The sequence below is a fragment of the Nicotiana sylvestris genome, chromosome 12 (assembly GCF_000393655.2).
Source record: "Nicotiana sylvestris chromosome 12, ASM39365v2, whole genome shotgun sequence".
NCBI lineage: Eukaryota > Viridiplantae > Streptophyta > Magnoliopsida > Solanales > Solanaceae > Nicotiana > Nicotiana sylvestris.
In genome coordinates, this window is record NC_091068.1 from 103,743,382 (window position 1) to 103,768,475 (window position 25,094).

The following is a 25,094-nucleotide window of genomic DNA, read 5'->3' on the forward strand; positions in this document are numbered from 1 at the left end:
ATCTTTTAAGGCTGACGAGATCAATATAAATGGTAGACCTAGATCATGGACAACCAGCAATAAAATATGACGGCATGAACATACATAGCAGGGGATGACCAGACAATCAAGAAACTACATATAAGGTATGAGCTACCACGCTACTATGAAAGACTATACAACAAAAACTAGCCGACAAGGCATACCAAACTATACATGAGCCGACACCTGTCTATGAGCCTCTAAAAGAACATAAGTGCTGCAACATAGCCGGAACAGGGCCCCGACATACCCATAATGTCTATAACAAAAATTGCATACCAAGACCAAGGCAAGTCCGGAGAAGGGATCTCGCCAATCACCGCTGAACTGGACAGTCTACTGTGGTGGGGGAGCTGCACCTGCCTGTCTATCAGGACCTGCAGCACGACATGCAGCGTCCACAAATAAAAGGACGTCAGTACGAATAAAGTACTGAGTATGTAAGGCAAGGAACCATAAATACGATCAGTAATGTAAGCAAGGATAGAGAATATACAACCTGTAACATCTTAGTACCTCTGAGGGCTACTTACATGAAATGCATGATACATATGTATAAATACATAAACCTTTAAAGCATTCGCCTCTGTGGGCATCATCATCATCATATCGTACCCGGCCATAATAGGCTCGGTAAAAAAACGTACCCGGCCATCATAAGGCTCGGTAGAATCGTACCCGGCCACGTGGAGCTCGGTAAAACCCAACTGATCAGTGGTTGCACAATAGGTGCCGTACCCGGCCAACTATAGCGTGGCTCGGTAGAGTAAAATAGATACATATATATAATGCATGCTCGACTCATGGAATCACATTCTAAACCTTTCGGAGTGACATAAGGTCGGTATCCTCTGTACACGTTATTAGGACTAACTCTTCACTATGAACCTTATAAGAATCAGGAAGTACCAACAACATTGATAACATAAGAATAAGAGAAGCAACATTAACATCAATCGTTCCATAAGAGGGAAAACAATGTAAGTACTGCTAGCTTCTAAGAGTAGAGTATCTTTGGAAGCTCGTTCATTACATTATGTACAATCGGAGTCGTGCAAAAGAAGGAAAGGGATAGCCTCACATACCTTGTATATACTGCCCCAATCTCAAGCTATGCAATTGTCAAAACTCCTTAGTCTACAATAAGAGAAACGATACTATCGTTATCATTTAAGCGTCATAACTATTATGTATCGACCACAACCTATTTTACGATGAAACGGACAGCACCTCCCCTATATATATGACCTCACACCATTCAAAACAGTCACCAAACAGCCCAAACAACATCAATAATAAACATATTGAGCCTCCCAAAATAGTCCACACACAGCCTAATCACTCCATACATACGACGACCACCGTAGTCGTGTCAAACAACCTGGAAATGTTACGAATAACTATCAGCCCATAACCCTACATATATATGGTGTTTCTCCACACCCTTCCTCCTCCAAAATTCCACAAGATAGTAGTAAAATACGCAGCCCAACAACAACGCAAAACAGTCCACAAAATAATAACATTACTACCAAGCCTTTCGATATATATCTCACAAGTTCTAGCTTCAATGGCTTAGCCGCAACTTGGATAATCTTAAATACATATAGAGTAAGAGGTTACTTACCTTTATACAGAAAGAACAACTCCAATTTGACCTTAAATTTCCATGAAATATCCCTCCAATGCTGCCACAACAACAAAAAAGCGAAACTAGCGATCAATTAGTGTTTTTCGGCACTAGAATCACTTTAGAAGGCTTGAAATCACCTAGGATTGATATTAAGAACATGAGGGAGTATTTACAGAACATAAACCCTTTAAAACAACCTCCCACACGAGCTGGAACGACACAAAAATGAGCAACAACAAGAAGAACAAGAGACTTACTAGCGCCACGGAATTCCCGACACTTGATTTGTGTTGTTTGCCCTTTTTTGGGTCTTGAATCTTGAGAGAACCTTGAGAGGATGTTCCTAGGGTTCTAAGGTCTGAAAATAGTGAGAATAAATGACTTAAAACGGGTTGGAGGCATCCTATATAGGTCCAAATATCTTAAACCGCCTTAGTGGGCCCCATAGAGAGGTGCTTGGCGCAGTCTCGCGAAAACGCGAATATCTCTCTACTCCGAGATTGTATTGATGAACGGTTTAATGAGTTTGAAACTAGACTCATAGATATTTAATTTGGTTGGTAGATCACCCCATAATTCCTTGTAAATTATGAGAAAAGATTAGAAACATTTGACCTAATGTTTAAGTAAAATTATGAACCTAAGTTGCGACAACTTTTGTCGACTTTTGTTTCATAACTCGTTTGACTTCAAGACTTATGATACGGATATTATATGATTAAAATAACTTAATAAATGACCTCTTGAGTGTATTAAGCACCGCTAGATTACCTGAAAATACGAGTTACAACATCCTTGATTCGTTTAACTTCTAATACTGGTTAATCACCCTTATACACTCTTGTATCACTTAAGACCAATAGGATTGACTTCTTATCATCTCAAAGATAATTCCTTCTTGGATTTATGTTAACTAATATATGGCATGAACTAACACATGTGGATATGGGTTGTAACAATCTGGCTACCAGTCTGGTGTGCATTCTTGATCATAGTCCGAGATTTCTACGGTGAGCTGCCCCCTTCCTATGCCGTTCAGCAGCATGATGAAGTCTCTCTATACTTTTGGCTGTGTATTCTATTTCAGACAGAAGGATAGATTTATTCTTTTGTATATTCTACTAGATGCCCACATACTTGTGACACCAGGTCTTGGCACACACATTGGTAGACTATTCTTTTGGGGTTGTATAATTATTTTTGTACGTTACTTATTATCACTTGTTTTAAATTCAAATTTAGAAATTGCTGCAACTGTTTTAGTAAAGTAAACCTAGAACTTATTACTATTTTCGCTTTGGCTTTACAATGGCGTTGGACACCATCATGACCTATAATAAAATTGGTTCGTGACAACATGGTATTAGAGCACTAGGTTCATTTAGGTCTCACAAGTCATAGGCAAACCTAATAGAGTCTTGCGGATCGGTATGGAGACGTTTGTATTTATCTTTGAGAGGCTATAGGGTGTTAGGAAACTACTCTTTATTCACTTCCTATCGTGCAGTGGTTGGTATACTAAATTTCCCTCTTCTATTCTCTGACATATGGTGAGGACACGCACGACAGATGTTCCAGACCCGGGAGGAGCTGCTCCCCCTGTTTCTAGAGGCTGAGGTAGAAGCTAGGGGAGGGCACCGACCCGAGGTAGGGGATGAGAGTGTCCCAGCACTGTTCTAGTAGCACCACCGACAGATCTTGTGAGAGAACCTATCATTGAGGATCAGAGTGAGGTGCCCGCAGCTGGGCCTACCCTGGCAGACTTTATGACAGCACCGGGTTTCTAGGAGGTCATGGGCCGAATGCTGTGGTTCATGGACACCATGACTCAGTCTAGTTTATTTCCAGCGGATCTAGCGACATCACAGACAGGAGGGGGAGCACAAACAGCTACTGCTCAGGCTCCTGGTCATGCAACTGCAGTGTATCAGACTCCGGGTGCCCTACCCACGGATGGGGCTCAACCAGTTGCTGCAGTGGTACCCAAGCCCAGACCAACTGCGGATGGTGACCCACAGAAGTTGTTGGATAGATGGACTAAACTTCAACCTCCTGTATTCAGGGGTGAGCTTCACGAGGATGCCTAGGATTTTATTGATAGGTGTAGGGACAGACTACACAATATAAGGATATTAGAGTCGCATGGGGTTGACTTTACTACTTTCCATCTAGAGGGAAGGGCCCGTAGATGGTGGCAGTCTTATGTTCTTGGCAGGCCAGCAGGTTCTCCTCCCATCACTTGGGGCCAGTTCACATAGTTATTCTTGGATAGGTATATTCCACCCTATGAGAGGGAAGAGCTACGATATCAGTTTGAGCAACTTGAGCAGGATCAGATGTCCGTGACCGACTATGAGGTGAGGTTTTCTGAGTTATCCTACCATGTATTGATGATACTTCCTACTGACGTAGAGAGGGTGCGGAAGTTTGTTGCAGGGTTGCATTATGGCATTAGGGTCAACATGGCCCGAGAGGTAGAGATGGGGACTTCTTATCAACTAGTGGTGGAGATTGCTTGGAGGATCAAGGGCTACCATCTGAGAGGTAGGGAGCAGATGCAGCAGGACAATAGGGCTAGATTCTCCGGAGAGTTCAGAGGTGTCCCGGCTAGGGGTAGAGGTCAGTTTGGGAGGGGTCAGCCCAGCAGGCCCCCATATTTAACACTACCACCTGCTCGGGGTGCTCCAGCGCGACCTTATTTTGGTGCCATACTAGAGAGTTCTTATCGCCTACCAGCTATTTAGGGTTCCTCCAGTGGGTATTTAGGTCCCCAAGGTTCTTTAGGTTCCTATTTCAGTGCTATGCTGGAGAGTTCATACCGTCCACCAACTATCCAGGTTTCTTCCAGTGGGTCTACCAGCCATCACGGTTAGTCATCAAGGCAGCAGGTCACTACACTGTGGGGTTGTTTTGAGTGTGGAGAGCTTGGTCATATGAGGAAATACTTCCCCAGGCTTGGGGGCAAGGCAATACAATAGGGTCAGCAACTTATGATTTCAGCACCGGTTGCCCAGCTGTCTAGAGGCGGGGGACAGACTGGTAGAGGCTGTTCTAGAGGTGGAGGCTAGACAGGGAGAGGTCAGCCAGCTACTGCTCAGTCAGGTGGAGGCCAGCCAGCCGGTGCTCTAGCCAGATTCTATGCGCTTCCGGCCAGGCCAAATGCATTGGCTTTAGATGCCGTTATCACACGTATTATTTCCGTTTGCGGTAGAGATGCTTCGGTATTATTTGATACAGGGTCTACCTATTCATATGTATCATCTCTGTTTGCTCATTTCCTGGTTATTCATCCTAAGCCTTTGGGCACTCTTATTCATGTGTCCACTCCTGTGGGCGATTCTGTAGTTATGGATCAGATCTACCGGTCCTATGTGGTCATATTCTGTGGTTTTGAGACTAGAGAAGATCTCCTGTTACTTGATATGATCGACTTTGAGGTCATCCTAGGCATGGATTGGCTATCCCCGTACCACGTTGTCCTTGATTGACATGCCAAGATTGTTACATTAGCAATGCCAGGGTTGGAATGGAAGGGTTCCACAGTTGATATATCTAGTCGGGGTGCACTAGTGTTGTTTGTAAAGAAGAAGGATTGGGACCATGCGGACGTGCATTGATTACCGCCAATTGAACAAGGCTACCATCACAAGTACCCATTGCCGCGCATTGATGATTTGTTCGACCAGTTGCAGGGTGCTAGGGTGTTCTCTAAGATCGACTTGAGATCAGGGTACCACCAGTTGAGGATTCGGGACTCAGATGTGCCAAAGACTGCTTTCCGTACTAGATATGGTCATTATGAGTTTCTGGTGATGTCCTTCATCTTGACTATTGCCCCAGTAGCATTTATGGACCCGATGAATAGGGTGTTCAGACTTTATATTGATTCCTTTTTCATCGTCTTCATTGACGACATCTTGATATACTCACGTAGCCTGGTGGAGCACGAGTAACATTTGAGAGTAGTGCTTCAAACCTTGCGAGTGAAGAAGTTGTATGCTAAGTTCTCCAAGTGTGAGTTTTGGCTAAAGTCAGTGGCATTATTGGGGCATATTGTGACATGAGAGGGTATTAAGGTGGATCCCAAGTAGATTGAGACAGTTCAGAGTTGGCTACGTCCTACTTCAGTGATCGAGATCAGGAGTTTCCTGGGGCTAGTAGGTTATTATAGGCATGCATGGATTTTCATCTATTGCATCACCTCTGACTAGATTGACTCAGAAGGGTGCTCCTTTCCATTGGTCCGATGATTGTGAGGCGAGCTTTCAGAAGCTCAAGACAGCTTTGACTACAACACCAGTTCTTGTGTTGCCTTCTGGTTCAGGGATGTATACGAGATATTGTGATGCTTCACGCATTGGCTTGGGTTGTGTATCGATGTAGGATGGCCGAGTTATTGTATATGCTTTACGCTAGCTGAAGATTCATGAGAAGAATTATCTTGTGCATGACCTGGAGTTGGCGGCGATTGTCCATGCTCTTAAGATATGGAGGCATTATTTGTATGGGGTGTCATGTGAGGCTTACAGTGATCATCGCAGCTTACAACATTTGTTCAAGCAGAGGGATCTCAATTTGAGGCAGTGTAGATAACTTGAGTTACTGAAGGAATATGACATCACCATTCTTTATCATCCAGGCAAGGCAAATGTGGTCACTGATGCCTTAAGCAGGAAAGCAGAGAGTATGGGTAGCTTGGTATTCATTTCAGCAGAGGAGAGGCCACTAGCCTTGGACATTCAGTCCTTGGCTAACAGACTTTTGAGGTTAGATATTTCAGAGCCCAGCCAAGTCCTTGCGTATGTTATTGCTCAATCTTCATTATTGAGGCATATCAAGGCCCGACAGTTCGATGATCCACATTTGGTGGTTCTCAGAGAGACAGTGCTACAGGGTAGTGCCAATGAGGTTTCTATTGGCGAGGATGGTGTTTTACGACTCCAGGGTCACCTATTTGTTCCTAATGTTGATGGTCAGAGGGAGAGGATTCTAGAGGAGGCACACAATTAGCGATATTCCATTTATCCAGGTGCTACGAAAATGTATCGTGACTTGAGACAACATTATTGGTGGCGAAAGATGAAGAAAGACAGTGGAGTATGTGGCTAGGTGTTTGAACTGCCAGTAGGTTAAGTATGAACACCGGCCAGGTGGATTACTTCAGTAGATGCTTATACTAGAGTGGAAGTGGGAGTGCATTACTATGGACTTCGTAGTTGGGTTGCCCCGGACCTTGCGGAAGTTTGATGCAGTATGGATCATTGTTAATAGGTTGACCAAGTCGGCACACTTTATTCTTATTGTGACTACTTACACTTCAAAGAGATTGGCTCAGATTTACATTCAGGAGATAGTTCGGTTGCATGGTGTGCCTATTTCCATCATATCAGATTGGGGCCCTCAGTTCACTTCCCATTTCTAGAGAGCTGTTCAAAGTGAGTTGGGGACCCGTGTGGAGCTTAGCACAACATTCCATCCTCATACTGACGAACAATGAGAGCGGACAATTCATATTTTGGAGGACATGCTCAGAGCATGTGGGATTGAATTTGGAGGACAGTGGGATCAGTTCTTGCCCTTGGCAGAGTTTGCTTACAACAACAGCTATCAGTCCAGCATAGAGATGGCTCCATTTGAGGCTTTATATGGTTAGCGATGTCGTTCTCCTATCGGATATTTGAGCCTGGTGAGGCTAAGTTGTACGGTACAGACTTGGTGAAAGATGCCTTGGAGAATGTCAAGTTGATTTAGGAGAGGCTTCGCATAGCTCAGCCCAGATAGAAGAGTTAAGCGGATCAGAAGGCGCGTGATGTATCATTCATGGTTGGCGAGAAAGTCCTCTTGAAAGTCTCACCAATGAAGGGTGTTATGAGATTCGGGAAGAGTAAGGGAGGTTGCTTACGAGCTTGCTTTACCCCCCAGCTTGTCGGAAGTTCATCTAGTTTTCCATGTATCGATGTTGCGGAAGTATCATGCCGACGTGTCCCATGTATTAAACTTCAGTACTATTCGGCTGGATGAGAGTCTGGGTTATGAGGAGGAGCAAGTTTCCATTATTCATAGGTAGGATCGCTAGTTGAGATCCAAGAGGATTTCCGCGGTAAAGGTCCAGTGGAGGGTCCAACCAGTTGAAGAGGCGACCTGGGAGTCCGAGGAGGACATGCGGAGCAGATATCCCCATCTTCTTCCTAGATTAGGTACTTTTCTATGTCCGTTCGAGGATGAATGTTTATTTAAGAGGTGGAGAATGTAACGACCCGATTAGTCGTTTTACTTTTTAGAACCCCATCCCCGTAAATAAGACTTCCCGCACTTGCTTTAACTAAAGTACGATGTCAGTACCCAAATCAGAGATCCACAACGGGCACCTGGTGCCTACTGAACCGAGCGCACGTACCCCTGTTTTTCTATAGGACTCGTCACGACCATGATAGGCCACAGTTATATATATAATTAGTAATATTAGAACTTAACTCACATATCTAATTCAGAAAGGTTTATATATATACATAGGGGCCGACAAGGCTGTTGACATGTCGTACCTAAAGCTATACATAGGACACTGTCTGCAAAACCTCTAAGAAAGCATGATCATAATATATAAGTCGGGACAGGGTCCCCGACATCTTCATAAAACAAAGTAACATATATAGAATGTGACTCGGCAATACTCCAGGAAGATGTGGAGCTCACCAACCAAGAGTTGATATCTGGAGGCAGCCTACAGTTGATGGTCCTCACCTCGCCTATCCACACCTGTGTGGCATGAAACACAGTGCCCCAAGAAAAGGGACGTCAGTACAAAGAATGTACCGAGTATGTAAGGCAGAAATGAAACGTAATAATAATGAAATACTATCTCGGAGAGAGATACGAGTCAACTTACAGTTTCTGACCTGCCGCTGAGGGTCGTAACATGTAGAATAAAACTCATTCGTACATATAAATTAAACTACGATATAGTAGTTCTGATTACACCATTCTCATGGCGTTAACTGTCCAACTGATTAGTGGTAACTGCCCGATCGGCCATAGCACAGTGGTAAATACATGATTGCCCGACCGACCGTAGCTCGGTGGTAAATGCATGACTTCCCGACTGGCCATAGCTCGGTGGTAAATATGTAAATGCCCAACCAGCCATAGCTCGGTGGTAAATACATGACTGCCCGACCGGTAGTAAATAATGATACATAACTGCCCAACCGATGGTAACTGCCCGACCGGCCGTAGCACGGTGGTAAATTCATATCTGCCAACCCCTAATAGAGACCAATTCATGCCAAAGCTCCCTTTTTTTTCTACCAGAAGGATAGTAGTCATCCAAAGATTAACTCCTTCAACAAAATAGTAGCCGCGTAGACCCATCAATTTATTATCGTTACATATCCATATTTTCTTGTGTTACTGGAAACATGATTTGAACCAGAGTTACTTTTACTTACTTTTGCCAACAATCTCGCTGGCTCTAAAAGCTTCAGTCATAAAAAGTAAAATACAAGGATAGATAGCAAGCTTTTATCTTTGGCAGCATTCTTTGGCAGGAACATTACATCTACATGTAGATAGTTGTTATCTTTTAATCTCTCCTAATAAAGTAATGCCACTCGTACTTGCAATGCAATACTTATTCAGCTATTGAAGTATAATTCAGTCTCTAAACGTTGGCTGAGTAGACTATCCGCTCACAAGAACTAAGAAGAGATTCACGTAAATAATGGAACTGAATAACGTAGATATTCTTAACTACTAAGAATAGAACCATTTATGGATTATCATTACGTTTACGTATCGTTACTTGGATCATGCCAAAAGAAAGAAGAACTAGCCTTAACATACCTGAGTTGATTCTCTTAGAAAGATTGCACCGTGTTAAGCATTGAGCAACTAACTATCCTTGGTACAGTGGCAAAGGAACGAAATTTACTCTTCACGGGCAGTTGAGTAACATTATTGGTTACACAAAGTTGGAGGACTCATAGATGAGTTTATAATTGAATAAGAGCATGCTGCTATCTTTTAAGTTGGATTGGAAAGTATAGCAATGCAAGAAAAGAAGGTGAAGATTCAATAACTCCCTTCAAAGTATGCTTGTTTTTGAAATTATTACGTAAAGAACAAAGACAAAAAGCTTAAAAGCTTGAAAACGACACTTGATATGGTCTAATATCACTTTCAAGTATTTGGATAAGTCTTAGTGTAAATTTTGGTTTAATTCTTATTAATGATTCTCTGCCTACCTAACATGCACTTCCCGTTTTCATTTTAGAATTGCAGGAAGTTTATTTCTTTGTCAAATTGAGTTGGAACCACTTTGATGACTAATGTCTCATAATCTACTAACGCTTTGCTACCTTTCAAGAATTATATAAGAGTTACAATGTTATATAAATGGGCTGCCACATTTTTTGTTCAAACTTTATCCAAAATCACAATTTATTTAACCACTAATCTTACGATTAAGTTGATAATCTCCCACTATCCAATAATTAATCAATTATCCATATAATTAAGGATTATCTCAAATTACTTGAAATTCTACTTATTTTTAATATACTTTATACAGCATACTACCATGGTCATATAGTACATTGCATGGTACCAGTTCATAATTATCGGGTATTATTGCTTGACCCATATTTTATCTCAAATTGGCCACTTTCAACGAAACTCGTTTTCTTTAATTCGTGTACCCTTTATCCTTCCTGACACTTATTTATCGCTTGTTATAAATAGCGTAAATACGTTAACCTCAATATAATCTCACCCCCGAGTCTACGTCAATTAACTGAAGACGAAACTTTTATCGTACGAAAATGCGAGATGTAACATCCTTCCCCCCTTAAAAACATTCGTCCTCGAATTTTTATGCTTGCAAGATGTACATACATATCCATCTATTATAAATATATATATATATATTCTTCCCGGGCTAAACTCCAATGAAACAAATATCAGGTTCTCACGGGGTCAGGATGTCGTCCCTCTCTAAATCTACTTCCTAATCTTTTCATCACCTATGATTCTGTTAATCTATCTTCTAGGCGCTGACACCTATTAGTTGTAATCTTAATAATCGGGTTCATGCTTTGCTTTCATGCTAGCCTTGGTTTCCCTTAACTCTTCAGACGTAATGCCAACTTACTCTTACATTAATCATAATAACTGGACAATTTGTGTTAATAAGATCAAACATTACCAATAATCACAATACCTGACACATCATCTGGTGTAGCCTCTGGATCCTGACGACCTGCCAAAGCATATATGCGGTTCTGACTACTGCCGGAGCTAGATGCTCTACCCCTGCCTCTACCTCTACCAGCTGATGCCTGAGGGCCTCACTCGTGAGGGCGTACAGAAGAGGAGGAGACTGTTATAGATCTGGTGGGCTGAACCATCCCGCTTCTGCCATTTATAGGACAATCCCTCATATAATAACTAGCATCTCCGTAGGTATAGCATACATTAGACCCCTGACGACATTGTCCGGAATGAGCTCTACCGCATTGACTGCACCGCGGAGGGGGCACCCTCATTTGCGCTAAATCCCTACTATTATGAAAACCCAAAATTCTCGAGCCCTGACCTAACTCAGAATAAACAGATCCCTCATAATATTGCTTCTGCAACTATCAGACACTTTCAACAGGGTATGGTGACATAGGATCGCCCGAAAAATCCTCATATCGCCTAACAGGCCTAGCCTTCTTACGCTGACCCCTATCATGATTCTTGTATTACTGTCGTTTCCGATCCTCTAAATTCTGAGCATAAGCCTGGATGCGGGAAATATCCATACCATCAAGTAGAGCGACCGTGAAGTATTCATTAATTAGGTGCGGCCCAAGTCCTACCACAAACCGATGCACTCGGTCACTCATTTTAGCCACAATCGAGGGGGCGTACCTCGCCAAGAAATCAAACTGGAGGCTATACTCCCGCACATTCATATTGCCTTGTTTAAGAGCCAAGAACCTGTCTACCCTGGCTTGACGAATTTCTACCGGCAAGTAATGATGCAAGAAAGCGCCTGAGAACTCTTCCCATACCGCTGGAGATGCATTTGTCCCTCTAGACGATTCCCAAGTTTCATACCACTGGACTGCAATATCCCGCAATCGGTATGAGGCCAGCTCTACTGACTCAGTGTCTGATGCATGCATTACCTCAAAGTCCTCTGCATCCTATCAATAAAGTTTTTGCGGGTCCTCATCCTTGTTGGATCAGGTAAACACTGAAGGGTTCAGGTTGATGAAGTCTCGAACTCTCGCGCTAATATCCCTATTAACGTGACCAACACTTGTACCAACTTGGCATTGAGCCTAAGCAGCTACCAATCTTGTCAACAACTGTACTGCACTCCGCATATCCATATCCTCATCCTGAACAATAGGTGGAGGTGTTGGGTTCCTCCTCATCTCCTCGGGTACTGACAAAATCGAAGAACTATGCAAGGGTGTCGTATTTCCCCTCGGGTTCTCACTCTGGCCCTCGCAATACATTGGTACTCTACTCATGCCCTCATCTGCCACTACTTTACCTTTCTGACTTGCCATAGTGTTCCTGGTCATAGGCATCGCTGCATATATAAAACAAGTCAAAGGTCAAGGACTTTATTCCCTATGACTCTGCTCTATTGAACGATCTAATATCAAGAAGAAAGGGTAACCAGTCCCTAAATGCCCTGTAGTTCCTTGCTTATACAACGTGGTGCACAACACATTTATAAACAAGACTCTACTAGACACGACTTGCAGACAACCCTAGGACAGAACTGCTCTGATACCACTTTATTAGGACCAAATCAGAGGTCCACGACGGGCACCCGGTGCCCACTCAACCGAATGCCACGTACCCCTTTTTTTCTGTAGGACTCATCACGACCATGATAGGCCACAATTATATATATAATTAGTAATATTAGAACTTAACTCACATATTTAATTTAGAAAGGTTTATATAGATACATAGGGACCGACAAGGCTGTTGACATGTCGTACCTAAATCTATACACAGGACACTGTCTGCAAAACCTCTAAGAAAACATGATCCTAATATATCAGTTGGGACAGGGTCCCCGACATCTTCATAAAACAAAGTAACATATATAGAACGTGACTCGGCAATACTCTAGGAAGATGTGGAGCTACCAACCAAGAGTTGATATCTGGAGGCAGCCTACAGAGGATGGTCCTCACCTCGCCTATCTACACCTGCGTGGCATGAAACACAGCACCCCAAGAAAAGGGACGTCAGTACGAAGAATGTACCGAGTATGTAAGGCAGAAATGAAACGTAATAATAATGAGATACTATCTCGGAGAGAGATAAGAGTCAACTTATAACTTTTGACCTGCCGCTGAGGGCCGTAACATGTAGAATATAACCCATTCGTATATATAAATTAAACTATGATATAGTAGTTCTGATTACACCATTCTTGTGGCTTTAACTGCCCAACTGATCAGTGGTAACTGCCCGACCGGCCGTAACACAGTGGTAAATACATGACTGCCCGATCGGCCGTAGCTTGGTGATAAATGCATGACTGCCCGATCGGCCGTAGCTCGGTGGTAAATATGTAACTGCCCAACCAGCCGTAGCTCGGTGATAAATGTATGACTGTCTGACCGGTGATAAATAATGATACATAATTGCCTAACCGGTGGTAACTGCCCGACCGGCTGTATCATAGTGGTAAATGCATATCTGCCAACCCCTAATAGAGAACAATTCATGCCAAAGCTCCCTTTTTTTTCTACCAGAAGGATAGTAGTCATCCAAAGATCAACTCCTTCAATAAAACAATAGCTGCGTAGACCCATCAATTTATTAACGTTACATATCCATATTTTCTTGTGTTACTGGAAACATGACTTAGAACTAGAGTTACTTTTACTTACTTTTGCCAACAATCTCGCTGGCTCTAAAAGCTTCAGTCATAAAAAGTAAAATACAAGGATAGATAACAAGCTTTTATCTTTGGCAGCATTCTTTGGCTGGAACATTACATCTACATGTAGATAGTTGTTATCTTTTAATCTCTCCTAATAAAGTAATGACACCCGTACTTGCAATGCAATACTTATTCAGCTATTGAAGTATAATTCAGTCTCAAAACGTTGGCTGAGTAGACTATCCGCTCACAAGAACTAAGAAGAGATTCACGTAAATAATGTAATTGAATAACGTAGATATCCTTAACTGCTAAGAATAGAACTATTTATGGATTATCATTGCGTTTACGTATCGTTACTTACATCATGCCAAAAGAAAGAAGAACTAGCCTTAACATACCTGAGTTGATTCTCTTAAAAAGATTGCACCGTGTTAAGCATCGAGCAACCAACTATCCTTGGTACACTGACAGAGGAACGAAATTTACTCTTCACGGGCAGTTGAGTAACATTATTGGTTACCCAAAGTTGGAGGACTCATAGATGAGTTTATTATAATTGAATAATAGCACACTACTATCTTTTAAGTTGGATTGAAAAGTACAGCAATGCAAGAAAAGAAGTTGAAGATTCAACAACTCCCTTAAAAGTATGCTTGTTTTTGAAATTATTAATTATTAAGTAAAAAATAAAGACAAGAAGCTTAAAAGCTTGAAAATGACGCTTGATATGGTCTAATATCACTTTCAAGTATTTGGATAAGTTTTAGTGTAAATTTTGGTTTAATTCTTATTAAAGATTCCCTGCCTACCTAACATGCACTTCCCGTTTTCATTTTAGGATTGCAGGAAGTTTATTTCTTTGTCAAATTGAGTTGGTCCACTTTGATGACTAATGTCTCATAATCTACTAACGCTTTGTTACCTTTCAAGAATTATATAAGAGTTACAATATTATATAAATGGGCTGCCATGTTTTTTGTTCAAACTTTATCCAAAATCACAATTTATTTAACCACTAATCTTATGATTAAGTTGATAATCTCCCACTATCCAATAATTAATCAATTATCCACATAATTAAGGATTATCTCAAATTACTTAAAATTCTACTTATTTTTAATATATACATCATACTACCATGGTCATATAGTACATTGCATGGTACTAGTTCATAATTATCGGGTATTATTGCTCGACCCGTATTTTATCTCAAATTGGCCACTTTCAATGAAACTCATTTTCTTTAATTTGTGTACCATTTATCTTTCCTGACACTTATTTATCGCTTGTTATAAATAGCGTAAATACGTTAACCTCAATATTATCTCACCTCCAAGTCTACGTCAATTAACTGAAGACAAAACTTTTAACGTACGAAAAAGCGAGATGTAACATACGACCTGCGGGGATGGTTGGTTCGGGATTTGGAAGAGATTGGGTTGAAATAGGCACACTTGATTCCCTAAGATTTTCTTAAAAGGCTAAGTTTGACTTTGGTCAACATTTTTAGTAAACGGACCCGGACTTGTATTTTGATTGTCCCGGAAGGTCCGTAGAAAAATATGGGACCTGCCCGGAATCAAATTCCGAGGTTCCTAGCCCGAGTAATGAATTTTTGTTAAAAATTATTAAACTGAAATTCTAAGGATTTAATGAAATTGATTAATGCTTGATCATGTTGGTATCGGGCTCGTATGTTGGTTCCGGAGCCCGGTACAGGTCCAATATAACATTTAAGACTTACACGTCAAATTTAGTGTCAATCCGAGTAGAATAAGTACATTTCGGTGCGTTAGAAGTAAATTGAAGAACTTGAAGTTCATAAGTTTGATTCAATTGGTTTTAGGGAGTGATTCATAGATTTGGCGTTGTTTCGGGCGTTCCAAGGGTTTGAACGAGTCCATTTTATGATTTTAAACTTGTCGGTATGTTCAGGCGGGGCCCGGGGGCCCCGAGCATCAATGGGACGAGGCTCAAGTGAAGTTGAAAAAATTGGCAAGGAGCTGAAGCTCCAGCTATCTGTCATAACTGCACCTACGGTTGGTCAGCCGCAGGTACGGTCGACTCATCGCAGAAGCGGCCAAGGGGAGGAGCCCAAGAACCGCAGATGCGGCTCCTTCTCTGCAGAAGCGTCTACGTAGGAGCGGCTCCAAGACCGCAGAAGCGGCCCCAGCCTGCCTGAACCAATTCCACAGATGCGGGGCCCCTCTCGCAGAAGCAAGACCGCAGATGCAGTCCCCTAACCGCAGGTGTGGAAATCGCTGAAGGCAGTGCCTTCATTTAATACGGGAAAGTGTCATTTTTGACACATTTCCACCTTTGTTTGGGCGATTTGGGAGCTTTCTAAGAGAGAGATTCCACCGAGCATCTTGAGGTAGTTCATCCTACTTATTTCTAGTTTAATACTTGAACCTTGGGTAGATTAACACACAAAAATTAAGGAAAAATCATGGGATTAGAGCAAAACCTAGGGCTTTGATAAAATTTAGATTTAACCACGAAATTGTTATGGAATGAAGTAGAAATCATATATTATTGATCCTTAGGTTATAAAGAATAACCTTTTTCGAAAAATTTCGGAATCCGGGCGCGTGGGCTCGGGGTCGGATTTTAGGAAACTTGTGTTTTGGGAAATTACTGTAATGGTTAGAATGCGATCTTGTGAGCTTGTATTAACTAGTTCCTACCTCGTTGAATTAGTTTTGGATCGTTCGGCTCCAAATTGAGGGTTTGAGCACGTTCTTGGTATTGGAAGTACGCTTTGGAGCGAGGTAAGTCTCCTTTCTAACATATGTGGACGTATGCATTTGCTTGAACATTTGTATGAATTATTTGAATATAAATGCGCCTTTATGCACCTTCTTGATGATAATCGATATTTGTTGATCGAGCCGATTGCCTCGGTAGAAATAGATGCATCAATGGTTCGCGCCATTCGACCCTCTAGCAGTGCATAGTTTTTATTCTGTTGAACCGGGCCATACGACCTCGGCATAATGTGCGCATGATATCTATGTGAAATCTTATTCATGACTTACTTTGTTAGATGCTCTGAAATGTAAATGGCTAGCTGTGATATTATCTAGGACATGACCTATCACTTCTTGCTATAAATTGTTATTTATTTGTGACATCCATGCTTAGCATAACACTTTCTTATATTATTTGACCCTAGTAAGTATCAAGTCGACCTCTCGTCTCTACTTCTTCGAGATTAGACGGGATACTTACTTGGTACAAATTGTTTATGTACTCATACTATGCTTCTGTACTTAAAAATTATACAGGATCTGAGGCAGGTACATCTGGCTACCAGTCTGATGCGCGTTCTTGATCGTAGTCCCAGACTTCCACGGTGAGCTGCCCCCTTCCTATGCCGTTCAACAGCATGATGGAGTCTCTCTGTACTTTTGCCTGTCTATTCTATTTCAGACAGTAGGATAGATTTATTCTTTTGTATATTCTACTAGATGCCCATATACTTGTGACACCAGGTCTTGGCACACACATTGGTAGACTATTCTTTTGGGGTTGTATAATTATTTTTGTACGTTACTAATTATCACTTGTTTTAAATTCAAATTCAGAAATTGCTGCAACTGTTTTAGTAAAGTAAACCTAGAACTTATTACTATTTCCGCGTTGGCTTGCCTCACAATGGTGTTGGGCGCCATCACGACCTATAATGAAATTGGGTCGTGACAGAATCACTCTTACAAGACATAAAACACACAATTAGTGCAAAACACTAGCAATTAAAGCTCAAACTCAATTGAAGTGCAATGAATTGGAATATAATAATCGACTAAAATACGCAATTATTGCTTATCATCAGTGTCCCAAAGTTATACTATTAAATTGTAAATTTGATTAAAGCATATACAATATTTTTTTTAAAAAAAAAAAAAGGTAAAAGATTACCTAACTTGTAATAGTCGAGTAATCAGTTTTTATTGAGCTTTTTTGTAGAGTTAATCAGGTGGCAAACATCTTCTTATACGAAATCAGTTTGTGTTTGGTTATTCTTCACAAGGATATAAATACGTGCACGAGAAAAAGTTTTAATAGTTGTAGGTTCTCTTTCTTTAACAATATGAAATATTACCTGCGGATAATTAACTACACCATAGTATAGTAGAACCATAATATTAGGCAGTCCTAAGTACTATAATTCTATCTGGTATGAAATAACTTTTTCAAAAAATAATTTAAAATTTAACTGTGTTATGACTTAAAGGGACCGACTGTGATGTAAAGAAATTACATTTTGATCTGGAAATATAATGGTCCAATTTTCGTGAAGAAATTTCATTTTGATCTGAAAATATAATTGGTCCAATTTTAAAGAATGACAGGTGTTTTTAAAATCTGCATTAGTCGGAAAGACACGTCCTTTCTTTGATTTTTAGCTAGGTTTTTATTAGTAATTATTAAGTCCTACTTATATGCAGTTTCTAAATTTTCATCACATATCACAATTTTTAATTATCATAATCTTAATTAGTTTCAAAGTCATAAGTGTAGGAAGAGCTCCTTAATATTATGATTCTATCCAATATATCAAATAATAACTATGAGGAAATAATTTGAAGTAGAACAGAATTATGAAATTTCAAACCGTTTGGAGCTTACAGTTTGTTTGGATGGTTGTTCCCCGTTGTATCGTATTGTATTGTTATTCAAAAAATATTTGTTTTGATTGTTTCATTAAAATTAGTTGTATTGTATTGTTAAACCTATTGTTCAGGAACAATGAAAAGTCTCCTTTTTTTGAAATAACCGATTTGGTGTGGTGGGATTGTTTCCTATTTTTCTTTGAGAAATTTTTATAAAGCACTATCTTTTAGTAGTAATTAGCCATCTATAGATACTATTTGCTACATTACGGATTATAAATATCTTTTCTGTGGTTATACGATGTATTTGATGTATTTAAGCTATTGTATTCATGAATACAGTAGCAAAAATAAGCGTGAATCAGAGAAGCCCAGCGAATCAGTTGTTGTATTCGAATGTATTCGACTGTATTCATGGCGTGAAACATGGGATTACAGCTGGACAGATTACTGTATTTGACTGTATTCATGGCGTGAAAAAGGGGATTACACTGTTTTTAAACGGAAAGTGTATCAATTAACATAATAGACTTCTAATATAACTCGACAAACTCAATTATATAATTTGTATTTCCGGTTATAAAAAAGATTCTCAACTAAAAAAAATCCCTACAACATAGCAATCTTCAGAGAAATTATATAATACATCTAAATACATAAATTATATTAATTAAAAAATATATGAATACATAGAATACAGCGGGATACATTGAAATACATTGAAAAAAAAAGACAGTGAAGACAATGAAATACACGGAATACAACGAGATACATTGAATTACAATGAAAAAAAAAAGATAATGAATACAATGAAATACATAAAAATACAGCGTGATACGTTGAAAATACATTGAAATATATTAACAGAAAATCAAGTTGCTCAGTCCCAAACTCCGTCGTTTTTGCTCAAGAACAAACCCTAATTTTCGCCTTGTAGCCAAGTAGTCCTTCCATCTTCAAAGATCTTGCACACTCAAACCTGGAGGAAGTGACTACTTCAACTTGTCGGCCTTCTCAAAGTCGGACACACAGAATATGTAGAGGTACTTGGAGCAGCGAACCTTGAATTTGACCATATCCTTATTCTTCTTGATCTAGGGTTTTTGATTGCTAGAGGTAATTGAATTAATAGAAGAATTCAAATACTAAAAACCAAAGAAGGTACCTCACAAACAAGGTAGATGAATTGTCAAGACTATCTCGACCTTACCCTTACACTCAGCTTAGAGCATTCAATCTCGCTTTCACCCCTCAGAAGGACAGAAAGCACTAGGGGAATAAAATCGTAGCCCGATAGAACAATTAAAAGACCCTAAAAACGATCAAAGAAGAAAATATATACTCAGGAAAAATTACACTACAAAAACCAAAACCTAGAGCAATCAAAAACCCTAGATAAAGTGAATCAAAGAGAAGATGTCGTTAGAAGGAGGAGGAGAGCGGAAATTTTAATGGGATGGGGGAAGAGAATGAGATGTATCAAAATAGAAAGAGAAAGAAAATAGTGTAACTAAATAGCGTATTTAGTGGCTTAGGGGTAGGAGGTAACCAAAATTAGATATTTTGCTATAAACATTAAAAGGTATCTATAGAATATAATTTTTTTAAATGGTATTTATTTAAAATAAATAAGGTGTTAACCTTTGCTATAGGAGATAAAAATTCCTTTTTCTTTCCAGTTATGCCCTAACTTATTACTCCACAATTCTATTTTACCCTTTACCTTTTTTTTCTATTTTAACTCCAAATCTCCAACCTATAACCTACTTTTTTTTTCTAGAACTTTTGTCGCCAATGTTAAAGGTGTTTTAACGCCTTCTGTTTTATATTTTCTCCTAATTTGTTTTTAACTCGATTCTAATTAACTATGCTCCTTTGTTTTGCCTCTTCTGTCTCGCTCCTCTGTTCTGCTTTCTTAAGGTGTTTTGCCTTCTTCTGTTTTGTTTTTTAAAATTATTTGTATGCATAATTTTTGATAAATTTAATATTTAAACAATTGAGGGTATTTTAGTTAACTTATCAGTTACAGTACAGTATGATACAGTCAAACCAAACAGTAAAATATTATTTAACAATAACAAACAAACAATCTATCCAAATATTTTATTCATAAACAATACGATACAATACAATACATTATAAAACGATGGGAAACAATGATCCAAACAGGGTGTTAGTTCTTTGCTTTGTAACCTATTCAATATAGGTTACTCTATCTTTGTATCCGATGTGGCATAGAATTGTCCTTAACCGAAGGACTGCGTTTTTATCCTATATGACAATTGTATCCAATATTAAATTGTTTCATGAAAGAAAAGTTTAATTTTTAGGGAAAAAAAGTCGGTTGATGTTTCGAGGATATTTTTATCACTCAACATTTAGCTTCTAAATATTCGTGCTTTTATAATAACTAACTTTACGGTATGTGCGTTGCACGTGTACCTATATTAATGAGTACATAGTTTTTAAAACATTATGTAAATATTATCAGACTATGTATTTGTCTAATATAAATTATATAATAAAATATAAAAAAAATATTCTTGAAAATGTTGAATGTCGTTCCCATTTAGTTAGTTCAATAAATGCAGAAGCCATTTCGACATAAGTTTTTAGATGTTTTATTGTCATTTATGAGGACGTATGTGGTGTTATAAAAATTATTATTATTTTAATGGCCTAATACAAAAAACAAAACACAAAAGAGAATAAAAAGGTTGGTCTTACAGGTTCGAAAAAATTAACATTAACAATGTAAAGTCTAAAAAATGACTAAGATTGAATTAATATCTTACACTAAATAATTTAATATAAAAAATATAGTGAGGCATCGTCATTTGGGTGACTAAATGCAAGAAAAAAATGACAACTTATTTACAATACGTATTTTGCGATTATTTCATTCTTAAATTTCTTACAAAATTCATATGATTATTCGTATAATTTGATATATAAATTTCAGTATTTTATTTATGCTTCACTTATCTGATTGGATTTGTGTTTTAACATGCAAAAGTTCGACAAAATTTGTAAAGTACATTAGAGTTATTATTACTATAATTATATTATTTTCAAATATAGTTTTGTTATTTGTAAACTTCGTTATAGATAATATTTTTACCTGTCTTAATGTGTTTATAGATTTGGTTTACGGCGTATAGGAGACTTCAATAGTCGTAAACTTGAAATTACAAAGTCTAAAAAATAATTATGGTTGAGTTAATATTTATGATAAATAATCTAATATAAAAAAATATAGTGATAACCTTCGAAACATTCACACTACAAGAGTAGCATCTTATACTTATTAAGAGAAAAAAAAAGAATAAGGAGTTCTAATTTGCTTCCTACTTATTATCTTTTAATTAGTTTTCTTTTATTTTACTATAATAGTAAAATTCAAAAGAATTAACCGGCAATAGTTCTATAACAAAGACAATACTACTAAACCTTATAGGATTTCTAAGTACACGCTAGTTTCCTACTTTGATTTTGCTAGTATTTCTTTTATAAATATGGTATTATGTAGTTTAAACAAGGAAAAAGATAATATAGAAAATTTAGGTGATTTTGAAATCCTAAATATTAGGAAAATAGTTACATGACTATTTTATCTAGTGTGTACTTTATTTTTGAAGGGTAAAAAAAAGTGAATGACATTTTTCTAAAGACCCCGTACATTTAATATAGTATATATATAGATGGCTGTTGGCCTTAGAAACAGACTTCTGTTTGATTTTTAACATTGTATCAAGCTAATTTGGGGTAAGTAAGAAGTTCTTTTATTTTGGTGGAATTTACGGATTTGGAAAACGTTAATTTATCAAGTTTTATTTATGGGGCAGTGTGTGTTAGCATGACTACTTGCCAAAAATACTTTTTAGGGGTAAACATGATATATAATGGTAACCAATTCTATTCTCATATAGTTTCTTAATTGCAGATCCAATAATATTACACCAGCTAATATGATAGAGTAAGAAATATTTGCTATCTTATTTTTTTCAATTTTTTTTAATAATAATACTATTATTATTATAATACATAGAGGCATAAAATAATAATAATAATAATAATAATAATAGACAATGTAGACAAACTGGACAAGTGTCTTGGATTAAGTTATATACACTGCTATTATAAAAAAAAATAAAAAAATCTACGCTACCATGTGACTCAAATGTTATTTATAGTTAAGCCTCCTTAAAATGTATAACATGTTAAAGATGATTTAATGATGTAGTATATAACTAAACTCTTAATAAACACGGCTCAACAAGAGTATATATAGCAAAAGTATACCTGTCATCAAATCCTGCATAGATCAGCCATGCTCTGGCAACTTACTTCCCTGAAATCTCCTTTAATTGGGATAACTTTTCTGTGGAAGTTTTCCATTGATATTGTATACGGTAGAAATTGGGGCTACCAGATTCCGTGAGCTCGAATGTCACTTTGAGAGCGAGATCGAGATACACCAGAAGTGAGTTCGATGGGAGGCTTCGAAGATCAGAGTGTCCGATGAATATCGAGGCCAAACATGACCGGCCTCGAGATAATGCCGTTACGAGTTTGTAACAGAATGAGCAAGATTCCTGCCACGTCTCCTAAATCATGGCGTAAATCCCGGGACAAATTTGTACAAATCCGTACTAGGCGGTTATACAGCTGTCACCAATAAAATTCCTTACTGTAAATAGAAATATACCCTATTTTAGGGTTCCCCTATTATATAAAGGGGAACCCAATCATTTGTAAAGATGATCTAATCATTGGCAAAGAATATACTGCCATACTTTTCTCTCTTGTTGTTCATCAGAATTGTCCTATACATTTATTGTTCTTGCTTTATTGCTCTTAGTTCATCTCGTGGCTACTAAGCTCGAGGTCACCACTGCTAGGTAACATTGGTTTGGTTCACTTATTTCTTTTATTTCTACATCATATTTCTCGATTATTAATTGGTATTGAACTAAATCACATATCTTTAAAGCCACAAATCAAATTTAATTGTTACTCGTATTTTCGAGGTAAAATATTTGGCGCCCACCGTGGGGATAAAGATGATAGTGATTATTTCATTACTGATTCTTATAACACACGTTATTTTTACACTTTTTCTTGTCAAGAATTTTTGATTCTCAGGCTGAAACATGTCTAGTTCACAAAACGCACCTGTTCATTACAACGAAGGTCTTGGAGAAAACAACAATATAGGGGTCGATGTACCACCAATAAACCCTGGGGAAGTGCCAAATATTGAACCAGTTGATGTTAGTTCACACATTGCTCTAAACACGGATTTAGGCACAGACCCCGGAGGGAGTGTACGCAGGGAAACCCGATCTGGTGGCCAAGGAGCACAAGGAATGGGAGATGGGGGAATCAGCCTCCAAGTGATATTCGAGATGCTGCAAGCTCAACAGATCTCCATCGCTCAACTTCAAAGTCAAAATAAAACTCCAAGTGTGATCGAACCAGGGAACACTCGACATACTGAGCCGGTGCCGGATAGATCAAACGGTAATGGCTCGAGGACAGACCCCACAATCATGAGGATGCTCGAGGAACTCGCCAAGAGAATCGAGTCCGGGGAAAAGAAGATCGAGGATAATGACAAAAAAGTGAAGACCTATAACTCCCGTGTTGATCAAATACTAGGGGCACCTCGATCTTAGAAGGACTAGATTCTAAAAAGTTCGTGCAAAGACCATTCCCCCTAATATGGCTCCAAAGCCAATCCCCAAGAAGTTCCGTACGCCCGAGATTCCCAAGTATAACGGGACGACTGATCCGAATGAACACGTCACCTCATATACATGCACCATCAAAGGTAATGACTTGGAAGATAACGAAATTGAATCTGTACTGCTGAAGAAGTTCAGGGAGACTCTGTCCAAGGGTGCCTTAATATGGTATCACGACTTGCCCCCTAATTCTATTGATTCGTTTCCTATGCTTGTAGATTCTTTTGTTAAAGCACACGCCGGAGCCATTAAAATTGTAACGAGGAAGTCAGACCTTTTCAAGATAAGGCAGAAAGATAACGAGATGCTCAGAAAATTTGTATCTCGGTTCCAAGCAGAGAGAATGGATTTGCCTCCGGTCACCGATGACTGGGTTGTTCAAGCTTTCACTCAAGGTTTCAACACTCGGAGTTCTATAGTTTCACATCAGTTGAAGCAAAGTTTACTCAAGTACCCAGCTGTCACTTGGGCCGACGTACATAATCGGTACAAGTCGAAGAATAGAGTCGAGGATGATCAACTGGGGACTCCTTCGAGGTCCGTTTATCCTAGCAGTCCCATGGGTAGGATCAAAAGAGACGTCGATCGAGAGTCGAGGTTGAATAGAGATCGATATCAACCGTATAACGCAGATCGTAGATGGAGCGGGTCCGGACAAAGCATTGCACGGAATGAGAGGAGAAATAATCAAAGTAAAAATTCACGTGGGGTTGATGCCGAGGAAGATCATGTTAAATATCCAACATCCGAATAAAGGTACAGCCCTAGTCCAATCCTTTCTATTTTTTTTCGACTAACACTTGTAGGTTTTCGACAAGGATCGGCATGAAACTTTGGACCTTAAAGCACGCGTTGAACCCTTTTTTCCCCAGGCCAGTTTTTGTCCCAAATGGGTTTTTTCGGTGAGGTTTTTAACGAGGCAACCGTTGTCGTGTTAACTTAGAGCAATTCAACGGTATCCGAAGTTCCCTACAATAAGCTCGAGTACTGAAGGGAATTACCCTCGAATGTCTACTTTGCTGCAAGGAAATCACTTCGGGACATCGGGTCTCGATAGGAGCACTTTGTAATGGGCCAAAGGGTCAGATGAACTGTGTCCGTATAGAATAGTCGAGCCCCGATGGTGAAACATGCACGCATGTACCAATTATCCAAAGAAGCATTTTTTCTATATC

At 39.1% G+C, this 25,094-nt stretch overlaps 1 protein-coding gene across 1 annotated transcript; it reads left to right on the plus strand.

Moving 5' to 3' along the window:
• The first annotated feature begins 23,896 nt into the window (after positions 1–23,896).
• LOC138883484 (uncharacterized) lies at positions 23,897–24,673 on the plus strand. The gene has a single exon (XM_070164173.1). It carries the CDS (start codon positions 23,897–23,899, stop codon positions 24,671–24,673), a length of 777 nt encoding a protein of 258 aa, XP_070020274.1.
• The last annotated feature ends 421 nt before the right edge of the window (positions 24,674–25,094 follow it).